Source organism: Montipora capricornis, chromosome 6, assembly GCF_036669925.1.
Source record: "Montipora capricornis isolate CH-2021 chromosome 6, ASM3666992v2, whole genome shotgun sequence".
Classification (NCBI taxonomy): domain Eukaryota; kingdom Metazoa; phylum Cnidaria; class Anthozoa; order Scleractinia; family Acroporidae; genus Montipora; species Montipora capricornis.
The window spans coordinates 51421485-51433984 of NC_090888.1; the positions used below are offsets into that span (position 1 = coordinate 51421485).

The 12500-nt window shown below is 40.6% G+C and overlaps 2 protein-coding genes and 1 pseudogene across 6 annotated transcripts in view; 1 reads left to right on the top strand and 2 right to left on the bottom strand.

Moving 5' to 3' along the window:
* Nucleotides 1–1379: 1379 nt before the first annotated feature.
* LOC138054093 (uncharacterized) lies at nucleotides 1380–1694 on the bottom strand. Its single transcript, XM_068900597.1, has one exon. The coding sequence runs from the start codon at nucleotides 1692–1694 to the stop codon at nucleotides 1380–1382; it is 315 nt and encodes a 104-aa protein (XP_068756698.1).
* A 4283-nt stretch (nucleotides 1695–5977) lies between these two features.
* On the bottom strand, nucleotides 5978–9541 carry LOC138054094 (uncharacterized; annotated as a pseudogene).
* Nucleotides 9542–11911: 2370 nt separating this feature from the next.
* Nucleotides 11912–12500, top strand: part of LOC138052418 (inhibitor of Bruton tyrosine kinase-like) — a 44002-nt gene continuing 43413 nt past the window's right edge. For all 5 annotated transcript variants that reach the window (XM_068898909.1, XM_068898910.1, XM_068898912.1 and 2 more), the window contains exon 1: nucleotides 11912–12357. In XM_068898909.1, coding sequence (XP_068755010.1) covers nucleotides 12040–12357 — 318 coding nt within the window. In that variant the 5' untranslated portion in view covers nucleotides 11912–12039. The remainder of the gene's footprint in view (nucleotides 12358–12500) is intronic.

Sequence of the window (12500 nt, forward strand, 5' to 3'; positions counted from 1 at the left end):
TTTCTTTAACACCAAAAAACATGCGACGTGGCAATCAATTTCAATTCATGCGTGCACTCTTAGTAATTTTGAGTACATCCGGTCAATCCTCTTGCAAAGTCAGCGTAGATGTGTAGGATGGCTTTGGGCGTGCTTTTGTAAAATTCTACCCATGATTTTACCATAGAAACTCTGGTAGTTCCCCGGAAATCTCTTTGGAACTAATAATTAGGGTGAACTCATGGGTAGAATTGGTCCAAACCACCTCCAAAGTTATACTATCCATATCCGCTGAGTTCCAAGGAGATTTTCCAGGAATTAATTAAATTTCGCGTGGTTAATTTTCGCGAGTATTAATTTTAGCGATTTTTTCCAAAACGCGAAAATCGCGAAATTAAGTACGTGCGAAAATTAGTAAGAATAAGGTATTATATGTGTTTCACCAATCTCGTTCCCAGGGTCTCACTTCTTCCCGCCCCCAATCGCTCAAGGGGGCGCGAAGAAGAGATACCCTGGGAAGGAGGTTGGTGTTTTAGTGAATACTGAATACTGCTGACCTTTCGATTTGATTTGCTTCAACTGAACTGAATGTGCTTTAAAAGCTTTATAAAGCCCCTCTCAGGTAGTTGGATCCTACATCACCATTTACGGTAGCTTTTGATTTGAGATACCAGCTAAATGATTTCCATGAAGGCAATTTTAATATCGTAAAATTATAAGCCCTGGACCAAGGTTGGGATTGGGGGGGAGGGGGGGGGGGATAGTCTCCTTCGTACCCGCTTTTTGGGGTCATTACGCAACGCTCCCTTGGGGGAAGGGAGCGTTGATGATGATGACCCCAAAACAACGGCAGTAAAGGAGACTAGGGGGGTAACATTATATTAACTTAATGTTACTGGTGGATAAGTGATACACCATTTTTGTTCGCTTTTTGAGGGACCTTTATTAGTACATGAGGCGTACTGTCACTTCTCGCTTTTAAATTTCTGTCCTCCTTTAATTTTTATTGATACAGTGGAACCCTGTTAATACGACCACCTTCGGGGCATGGAAAATTGGTCGTATTAGCGGGGTTGTCGTATTAACGAGGTAGGGTCACATTATGATGCAACACGCTTTAAACATGTATTGCACCTGAATACCTTTAATTCTGCTATAAATCAACCTTTTCACATTTATTTTTCAACCTTACAACAGCAATTCATTACAACTGAACAAAAGAAAGGACAATGATGTTGCTTAAATTGTCCAGTTAAGTGGGAAGATCACTTCTATCTATTATGGCAGATGTTATACCGCATTTAAACCAAAGGAGCAAGCTAAGCCAATGGCCAAAGGTCCTTTGAATCATTCCCTCTTGTTTAGTTTTCCAGAACCTTTCTTAGGATCCTTGCTGTTCCTTACAAGGCTGTTTTCTGCAAGAGTCCTTTCTTGATAGCAATCCCTAGCTTCGTAAGCCATCCATCTAACCTTTTACTTACTCCTCCAAGTGCACCAACAACTACCGGTACAACTTCGACATGTCTGATCCCCCATATATTCTTAATTTCTCTCTTTAGCTCCTGGTACTTCTCCAGCTTTTCACCTTCCTTCTCATGCACCCTGTGGTCCCATGGTGACGCAATATCCACAATGATTACCTCATTATTTTCCTTTTCTACAACAACAATGTCTGGTTTTCTGGTTGCGATGATATGGTCGCACTGAATGGACATGTCCCACAAGATCTTAAAACTTTCGTTCTCCACAACCCTTTCTGGTTGGTGCTCTTACTATTATTATTATTATTATTATTATTATTATTATTATTTATTATATTATTATTATTATTATTATTATTATTATTATTATTATTATTATTATTCAGAGATCTCCGTAAGCCCCGGCGACCGGCGAAAATCGTCCTGGCCGCGCAGGCTGCTCAGATCCAAATTAAAAAAAAAAAGGTCAAGGGTTCAAACCCCGTTGAAGTCCTGACTTTTTTAGGCTTCTCTACGCAATTGCAAAAATTGCGTTCACAAATGCGAATATCATAGCTTCACTTGATTTCATATCCGCAGTTCATATATGGTCCAATTCATACACCGTAAAATTCCGAAAATAAGCCCCTCCAAATAGAAGCTCCCCAAAGCGGTAACGCAAAAAACCCTCCGTTAAATCGCCCCTCCAAATATAAAACCCCGGGGAGCTTGTACTAGAAAAATTGCCCTCAAATACAAAGTAAAACAAAGCAAAAACGGTAAATTTACTTCCAACTATAAGTCTAGCCCAATCGATTCGGAAACGCAAGTTTCCCTCCGTAGATAAGCCCCTCGAAAGAGGCCCTTGAAAAATATAAGCCCCGCGGGGCTTATTTTCGGGTTTTACGGTATATCATTTTATCGTTAACCTAAAGGCTTAGCCAACAGGTTGACTAAGATTGCAACCACGAGAACATCGTCGTATATCAAATCTGTTTGAAAATGTTTGTATTGTCGTCTTTCCATAAATCGGGTATTGGCAGATGTCCCCGCAAATAATGAATTCCCTACAAAAGCTGTGTATTTGCCTGTTCCCATAAGTAGGGTATCGGCAGATGTCCCCGCAAATAGCGAAGTCCCCGCAAAAGCTGGGTATTGACCTGTTCCCACAAGTAGGGTATTACCAGATGTCCTCACAAGCATTAAACTTTTTGTCACGTCCTCACAACTAAGTCCCCACAAAAAAATTAAAGGTTTTACAACATTTGAAGAGATGTATCAAGAGATGAGACATCAAGCAACAATCATACCAAATATTGTTTGGATGACTGCAAAAGAAGCCGTAGTCCCCACAAGGGGGGTTGGGAAACATATGGCCCGCAAGTAGCCAGGGGCGGGTATGGGTGTGTGTGTGTGTGTGTGAGAGAGGTGGGGGAGGGGGGGGGGGGGAATCTAGTGACAATAAGTTCGTGTCCTAGTAAATGATATATTACTTGCAAATGTGTAGAGCGTTCTCACATGACGTTATGGCAGCCATATTGGTGTTCCAAAACAATGATGCAGCGGCCATTATAGTGTACCGAGCTAATTTTGTGCAATTTGAAATTTTTCGTAAGTGAGTATTCCCTTTTGTTGCAATGAATTTGCAAAGCTGCTGGCCACGTGAGTTAAAGCGCCCTATACCCAGTAATATTTCCTATTTGATTTGAAACAGGAGGGAGGATAAATCTTGATCGATTAGCTTTTAACATTTTCTATGAATGCTACGTTTCTGAATGTTATCTACTTGCTATCACGACTGCTTTTTTTCCATGAGGTAGTATTCGTAGGCCAAATCACAGCTGTTTTGAATTGTTTGATAGTTATTGACGCCGCATAAGGGTTTGTTACTGTTGGCACTTAAGATGCGTTTCGCTACTGTTACAAATTGATTAAGCATATTCCGCGTGTTGACGTCACGTTATGTATAACCGCACAATTGCTAACAAAAAGTAACATCCAGGGACCGGTTGCTCGAAGTCTGGTTAGCGCTAACCGTTGGTTAAGAGGTATCAAAACCTATAGGTTTCCATGGTATTTAACGCTGGCTAGCGCTAACCCAAGCTTCGAGCAACCCCCCGGAACAGTTTGTTATTATCGGTACTCAGAGCCGTTTGGTTGCATTACTATACGTTTTTTAGTATTTCAAGGCAGTTTAAAGGTATAATTAAAACTGAGATTGACTGTCCACAAATGACTGGAGAACTGGCAACCAAAACAGGTTGTTCCAAACATTTACCTACTTTACGCAGAATGGTTATTTACGTTTTGCTATTACTGTTAACAATAAAGATTGAAGGTATATTCCCGGTAGCCCGATACCATTTGTGTAAGCCACGATACTAGTAACCTCGGAATGCCTATGTAATGTATTTACCAAAGTAGTAGCAAATCATGACCTTTACGGCAAACGGTAAAAATTCAACCATTTTCTGTCTAGATGCTGCCGTTTTTACACTTTTTAGGAGATTTTTGTCCTACACTCTTAATCTATATTGATATCAGTTTCTTCCGTTTGGCGTAAACGTCATGCTTGAGGTTGCAATTGTTGATGCTGTGATCCGTTTTGTTACTGTTTGTCTTAAGTGTTAATAAAAGACTGATTACAAAGATTATAATTTATTTTGGGTAGGTTGTAGTAGCAAACTTTCACAATTAATTCACAAAAACGGTCAGATCCACATACACTGTCTTCTAAACCTTCCCACGATTCGCTAAATGGATAAAATACGAGCAATAAGTAAAGATAGGAATTTGAAACACTGATTCCGCTAAAACGTACATTACCGGTATGTCGGAGCTTTCGGAAGCTAGCGAACATGGCAGATTATTTCCCTCCCTTTGTGAGGTACAGGCTTCCCAGCACTTGAATAAGAATTCGTTTAAAAGGGACAATCGATAACAAGTTAAAACATAGGTTATGTTTCAATTTCTTTCCGCTAGTTTCGGTTTGGTTTCGTTTGATTTCGTTTGGTTTGGTTTGGTTTCGTTTAGCATGGTTTCGTTTCGTTTGGTTTCCTTTCGCAAACTGGAGTAAGTCCTCCAGATACATAAGCAGATGTCCCAACATTGCGGCCAAAAAGGGGAACGCGAATACCATGGACCGATATCCCACCCGACTCATATCCGCGTGACTGAATTGGACAAATGTGTTCTCCTTTGTCGAAAGCAAAAACATTCTGATCGGACAGGATAAACCACAGATGCTCCTATTTTAGGAACAGCAATAAATAAAAGGAATTTCATATGGTAGTGAAATCTGCTATTAATGGTTTTATGCTATATATACAAGAACGTTTTTAAAAGCTATTTTAAAGTCATCTCCAAATAGTCGCATCCGACCTGAGTTATGGCGCTATTGACTCAATTGGGAATAATCAAACAAAGACCAACTCGCCGTGGCTGCCGTTCAGGAAGACAAAAAGTCGACAAAGCTTTTGAGACCGAGTCAACCATATCGATATCGAAGACTTTTCCGAACTATCATCCAAAGACCAAGCAAACCTGATAAATACTGCCTTTTTGGAACCTCTCAACCAATACAAGCTATCGAGACCACTATCTTACCGTAATCTGGAAGAGTTGAGCGTGGAGCGTGTCCAAAAGGCACACTTTACCTAAGCTCAAATAATGAGAAATCGGACTGGACCTCTTTGTATCGAAGTGGTTTAAGCCATCGTTTATTTGAAACTTCGAAATAGCCAGCGAAATTTAACAAATGAAATTGATCTAAAAGACATGCACATTTTTCATTACCAAATCTGCGAATGCTGAAGATTTCAAAGTTGAATGAAGAGCAAGTGGTTTCTGATCCTGTTGGAAAAAAACTGAATCCGCTCAAGCGGTGACTATACTATTTCTTACGTTCGTAACGTCAGTTATTCTCGGCTTTTTGTGGTGGTAAATCGATGTTTATCCACTCGTTTTGTTAATTACGCTCCTGTAGACCATTTTATTACCATTCCCCTGGGTATTCTTTACCGGAGCCAAAAAAGAGGATCATTCAATTCAGTAACCCACATTCAAAAGCAGATTCTGCTTTTCAGTGATTCGTTATCTGCTTTGGATTATGGCAAACGAGCAGGATCACTGACTTGCCTCGAACTTGCCTCCTACCAATGTGGACCAGGTTCGATTCCCAGACTCGGTGTCACATGTACTGTGGGATGAGTTTGTTGGTTCTCTCTCTTTCGACGGTACTTTGGTTTTCCCCTCTCCGTGAGAAAACTAATGTTTAATCTGATTTGAGTGATTAATTCGATTTCGATAGGCCAGTTTCGTATTCTCAAGGTTAGACTTGATCTAGCATGAAATGGAGGCCGAAGCGGGGGAAATAATTTACATGTGATTCCCTTGCATTAGTCTCCATTTCGTGCTCGATCCAACCCAATCCAACCCCATCATTACGTGACCCAGCCCAAGAACACTTGATGTGTGATTTCTTGTAGTTTCGTCTTCCGGTATTACAGAAATAGAGCAAAATCAAAGACACCAAAATCTTATCTTCAAATATAATTCTTTATTTGAAACCACATTGTTAAATTTAAACTAAAAGATCCGTTTGACTTTGACCGACAGCGTTAGGGTAATGTCCATTGAACGTTTAGTTTATGATAGGCTTAACTGTGCTAAACATTCGATGATTTGTCCTAATTGCATTACTAAACAAAATAAGATCCATCATTGCTTTTTTTAAGGAAAACTGGTCATGGAGGTAACATGATCTCAAAAAAAGTTTCATATTCTCTAGCTAAACCTGGTAAAATCGCGAACCTCAGAAAATTAAACCAACCGGCGGGTACTGAAGCTGCACTTGTAGCACCTAGATATAGTTGGTCATTAAGTTAATTTTGATGAAGCGTTTCACTGAAAACTTGAACGAATATGCTATTTTTTTCAAAACTGAACTGTGAAGCTTTTCCTAGCTTTCGGGCTGTCCACGATCAAGTATTATTCTATTATGACCGTGCAAAACTTCATGAAAGAAACAAACTTGTAATCTGCCCCAAAAGGCAGGTTCTTAGCCTTTCTTGGATCACTTATCAATTTCCCGGCTCCGTCTTTGTTTGTGGCAGCGGTTGATCCAAGCTTTTGGGACCACAGTTTGTTGGCATCCAAACGCATGCAATGGAAATCCGTGCCTGAAAAACAAAAGTTAATAAACTGGAAGTAAGTAAAACTATTGCAAATCCAGGTCTGGATAACATGTGAAATTTTAGTCAGATTCAGGACTTTATGATAGGTTGCATTTTCCGAAATAATCGTCTTGTAACTTTCACACTCAGCTGGCATTCAGCGAATGTACAGTACCCAAATAAATTTAATCTTTTCTTTGTAAAGGTAATTTTAAACACTTCTTCAGTAAGCACTGACTCAGAAATGTCTTTCAGCAATTACTGGGAAGAAAGAATATCCCATCTCTTACCAACAGCAACAAAAAGTGCCACCAAGCAGTTTGGCTGTTCCGGTGCCGTGGGGCAAGGGGCCTCTGGAGGCACATCCATTTTTAACCAACCGTCACTTTCGACAGCTGCAAGTACGTTGGCAACAGTCATTTCGGTGATTGGTTTACTACTGGCTTGACCAGGCTGTGCAAAACTGTTGGTTATCTTGTCGTTTGCGTAGTTGTAGGCGTTATTATTGGGTTGAACGAAAATGGTTGTTCCACCTTGCCAAGTTCAGTGGAGGTGCGTAGTGTAGTATCTTTCCAACTACTCATGAAACATCTTGAGGGGTGGTACTCTGGGTTTTATCAGGTATCTTAGCTGAGACAGCTCCTGAGTCGATCGCTTGCAAAACCTTTTTCCGCAAGTCGTCTCTGATCAATCCTTCGGGCATGGTGTCCAGCAATAGCTTTTGAAGGGCTGCTGTCTCCTGGCCGACAATTAAGTCTGCTTGCTCAGCGTCGAAGGGCTGCACTAAGAAACCCCTGAACCCAAGAATGGAGGGCATCTGTTCGTGACGGTAGGTAATTCCTTTGGCTCTGGCATCGTCCAAATGCTCCTTAATCGTTTTGAAGCTCTCATTTCGGGAATCAAACTTCCAAACAGGATCAGGAAGACCACTATATATGGCCAAAGTCACCTTATTCTCTCCTAAATGGGAAGAAAATAGTATATTACTATTGACAAGACTGTGCGTCGAAATCTTTGGACGTTCCTAAACCATCTCTCACGAAAAAACTAAAACACTTTAGGCATCACAAAAATATAGTAATAGTAGCAGTAATGATATTTGATGAATAAATGGAATATTTAAATGAGCTGTTAAATCTAGGCACGTTTGATTACACTGGTAATCAGGTCTTTTATGATCACGAGAATTTTCCGACCATGCCCGAGTCTTCTAGGGAAGGTACGTTTTTAATTGGTGGGGGGGGGGGGGGGAAGGGGGTAATAGTTTTTTTGGCAAGAAAAAATTACTCCATGTCGCTTCTATTTTGTATATACAAGCAAAGCTACCAGTCGAGATTAATCTAAATTATTTTACAGGTGTCGAAAAATTTACTTATCAAAAAGCTATCTCCTCCCAACTAACATAATTGTCTCTCTTGACCCGTGCCCGCTTTCGCCCATATTTTGATGTTTCCGCGCGGGGTTCTGGTATAAAATTAGTCTCCGGTGAGGATTCGTCACTTAAGCTACTCGAACTTGAACCGACAACTCGATTTACTACATCACTATATTCGTCCTTTGGGTTCGGGAACCACCCCAGGTCTTCATCTTTCCACTTCTCTGGACTTGTGCTTTCACTTGTTCCCGCAGCCTATGTGCCATTAACTGAGTCAGAGGAGTAGCGGGCATCTTTTTGAGAATGGCGAGTCAGCAAACAGCCACAATAGCCACAAGTTGCTCCATCAGACCTCATGAAGTCCTCGCATTCACCACAAGCACTTTTCCCTCTTTCTATTCCTCGTACATCCTTGCCCATTTTCAAGTTTTCACCGTAGAATCACACGCCACGCAATTAACTACTTTGTGTGCAGATGAAAGCGGTTATATGAGTAACACTTCCAGTTTGTTATTTCCACTTCAGGTTATTTTTGTCTTGGATAGGTTGAGGGGGGTGGGGGAGGGTCAGATGTTTTTGTTTGGGTTTTTTTGAAGGGTTATTAATTAATCCATTCCAGGAAGTGGGAGGGCTACGACTTTTTTCGCAAAAAAATTCTAAAATACCCCGGCCCACCCCCCCCCCCCCCCAATAAAAAACGTATCTTCCCCTAGGGACAATTGTAATTAAGACCAGAACACTCATCAAACTCAAAGTACAATAAAATGTTCCTATAAGACATTCTGTTTTGTAGTTTTGTATAAAACAGGTCATGCCGTCTGCAAAGAGAAAAAGTTTAACGTTTTCTTCTCGTACCCATATATCATTTAAACAGTATCACCATCTCTCGGCTAATCTTTACAGCTAAGATCTCCAGAACTATAATTATTCAAAGTTATGAAAGGATAATACCGAGGATCCAGCATCTAGCCTTACTCCCCATTCTGAGAGCAAACCGGGTCTCGTTTGTAAAACCACAAAACATTACACAGCTGGAGCCGTTGTTGCACTCGTATCCACTTCGTGAATGAAGGGCCAAAGATGAATGCATGGAAGTTAAAATTTTCAAAGTCAGTAGCCACTTAGACGAACCCTAGCCTTTGAGATGTGAATACTCAATCACGTCGATCATCACTAATTCTGATAGAATCAAAAATAGTTCTTCCCATGACAATGGGGCTCTGTGAGTTCTGATTATAACGAATTCTTTCTAGAACCCACTTTTACCCTTGAAACGCTTTGCCAAAGTTTTAGACGCTAGTTTGGTATAAACATTAATTAGAGATATCGGCCGCCATTTTTTTACCAAGTGATGTCAGTTGCAAATGAGAACATAGTCGCTATATCTACACAATCAGTACCCTGATATAAATTGGAGCAACCGATTTTAATTCTAATTCTAAACGTTCGGAAATAAGTCCAATAGAACATACCCTTTAACAAGCAGAGAGTTATTGGAGAGGTAACCAAAAGCCACGACGTTACAAAGGAATTGTGCACTCACCTTCCCGCATGGTAACCGTTGTTATTCCAGGAATTTGGCTTCAGTTAAAATTAGACCTGCTGATGAAAAAGAAAACATAAGCGAATAAGGTCAACATGAACAACAAGACGGAAGTAAAATGGATGTTTAAATCTAAAATTTACCGTTGAGCAATAAAAGACCCTACCGTTTAAACCGCTATTGAGTGGCTAAGAAGAAATCGCAAGTGGGTGATTAAACTGGAAAACAGATCACTTCCCAATGTATGTTCTTTCGATGTTTTCTTAGAATTAAAGTGATGATATAAACGTGCCATGAAAATGGCAGATATAGGTGGTAAAACATCTATTTCTTGGAAGGAACGCTGTAATTTAACGTGGTATGAAATGTAGTAAAAACTGATTGAAGCAAAACCTGTGAACAAGAAATGGACAAGAAAGCATGGAGTCATAACAGCACTTAACTTTTGCAGACCCCACTGAAATTCAGAGGAAAGAAAATCTTTCATATCTTCTTAATTAAAGGTCTGAACAAGAGGAAGGACTACCTAGCCGAGGCAAAAAAAGCTTTAAATGCTACGATAAAGGAATTACCACTCAAGTTAAATTCTGCAATCTCACCTCTAACTTGTCCAGAGCAGGAATGCGAGTTAACGGACCGATGTTTTCGAACCAATATATAGTTTCATGCAGCCATCAATTGTCACTGGTCATGTCAACAAATATGTTGACTAAGGACTTTGAAGAATTTGTTTTAGTGTGTTGTCACTGAATCCTTTTTGGAAGGCGTCAGAATTAAGGAAAGGCCCCTCTTATATTCACCAGATACGAGGATCAGTTCTTTCCTTAAACCTTTTAGCTCCAACATTCTTATTGATGAAAATCAAAGTGCGATTGGGAGTTTGGTTTTCATTATTTTCAGGGGACGTACGTGCAAGATTTTAAAGAATATGTCGTCACTTTGTCAGTTTAGTTTGCTCAGCTTTGTTTTCTTGCCAGCTCCTGCTGGCTCTGTTTGTATTCTTTGATGGCAGCATTATCTCCTGATTTGCAGATTAGCATCACTGTGGCAACGATCAAGCCTTGTAAAAACACCCTTTATTTTGTCTTTAGTTGCTTATATCTCAAAAACGAACCCGGTGACCCCCATTTTTTATTTCTGAAAAGTAATTAGAAGGGCATGATGAAACTTTCTGCAAAGTTAAAAAAAAATTTTGTACAGTGGATTTAGAGCCACCTTAATTTTGTGATTTTTTAAGGTAGCTCTGAATCCTCATGACAGAATTTTTTTAAACTTTGACGAAAGTTTCATCGTGGCCTTTTAATCACTTTTCAGCAATAAAAAAGGGGGTCACCCAGTTCGTTTTTGAAATATGAGCAACTAAATCCAAAATGTAGGGTGTTTTTGCTGGGCTTTTCCGTTGCCAAGGTAACTTATTACATCACAACATTGATCACATCTTGTTTGGAAATAATCGGTGTTTCATATGGTACCATAACATTGCTATTACGTGATACAGTGTTGTAGCGTTATTCGATCTAAACAGAGTCTTCTAGTGTTGAAACCCTTTCCAGCCTCCTGGGGCCCGTTTCTCAAAAGTCCCGAAACTTTACCGGCCATTTTCGGGTGTCATAATTCCTTTTGCATCTTAAGGACGGAGAGGGTTTAAGTCGTCAAACTTCACAGTCCTTTTTCTTTTTGTTACCTTAAAGGCATGTTAAAATATCAGCTTTCCAAAACAAGCGGTTAGTAGTTTCACAAATGGCTTCTCGGACCCGAAAAGTTTTCGGGACTTTCGAGAAACGGGCCCCTGGGGCTTGTTTCTCGAAAGTCCCGAGAACTTTTCGGGCCCGGAAAGGCAGTCGTCAAACTGCAATCTGCTTATTTTGAAGGATCATATTGGGTTCCTGAGTACCCGAGGCCGATCAAAAGAAACAGAGTCCCAATACAGAATCCCAAACTAAGAGGATTGCGAAGTTTGATGGCTTGGAACCTCGGCGTTGCGAAGATATAAAGGGAATCGTGGCACCCGAAACAGGGACTCGTTTCTCAAAACTTTTCGGGCCCGAAAAGCCATCTGTAAAGTTGCCAACCGCTTGTTTTAGAAAGCCGATCTTTTAAAATAACTGTGAAGTTTGACCAATTAAATGCTCTCCGTTCTTGAGATACAAAGGGAATTGTGACACCCGAAAATGGCCCGTAAAGTTTCGGGACTTTTGAGAAACGGACCCCAGGCCCGAAAACTTTCGGGACTTTTTTGAGAAACAGGCCACTAACCCGGGTTGCGCGAAGCATGGTTAGCGCTAACCAGCAGGGTTAAATACCATAGAAACTCGTAGGTTTTGATACCTCTTTGAGCAAGCGGCACCTGGTGTGTTTTTTAGGAGCCCGCGATCTAAGCGGTTTTTGCCTACGTGTAGATTCAAAATGGAGGCATTTTGAATTGCAAACTTACCTTGTTGGCTGCTTTGTCAGTCTTCTTCCATGTTCTGCCGTTAGCTACCATGCTTTACAATCAGGGCGGATACCATGAACTGCTCGCCCAAATGTCGCAAGTCCAAGCACAAGGACCTGAATTTTTCTTCCGTGTTAAGCATCGGTGAAGAAAATGCTGCAAAAGTGAAAGGGCAGCTCCCGCGCCTGTGCTCTAATTTTGCGCTTGTAAAAGATCAGTGCGGTCGAACGGCTTTGCATTTGGCGGCATCATGTGGAAAATGCGATATTTTGGAGTGGCTGGTGACAGAACATGCAGCTGATCTGAATTCAAAAGATGAGGAATCGGGCTGGACATCTTTGCATCGGAGTGTTTTCTACGGTCATCTGGATTGTGCAGTGAGGTTGATCCAGGTATCAGCTCAGTGGAGTCTTTAATTTTTACCTTACTATTAACTTGACTAGCAACAACAACATGATTCAGTCATGAATACTACATACAACTTCTAGAATTTGGAAGTATTTCTAGAATAAAACATCTACGTACATGTACAATT

Bases quoted from the DNA above. Each gene is read 5' to 3' on its own strand.
- LOC138054093 (XM_068900597.1), bottom strand. From the start codon at position 1,694: ATGTCCATTCAGTGCGACCATATCATCGCAACCAGAAAACCAGACATT.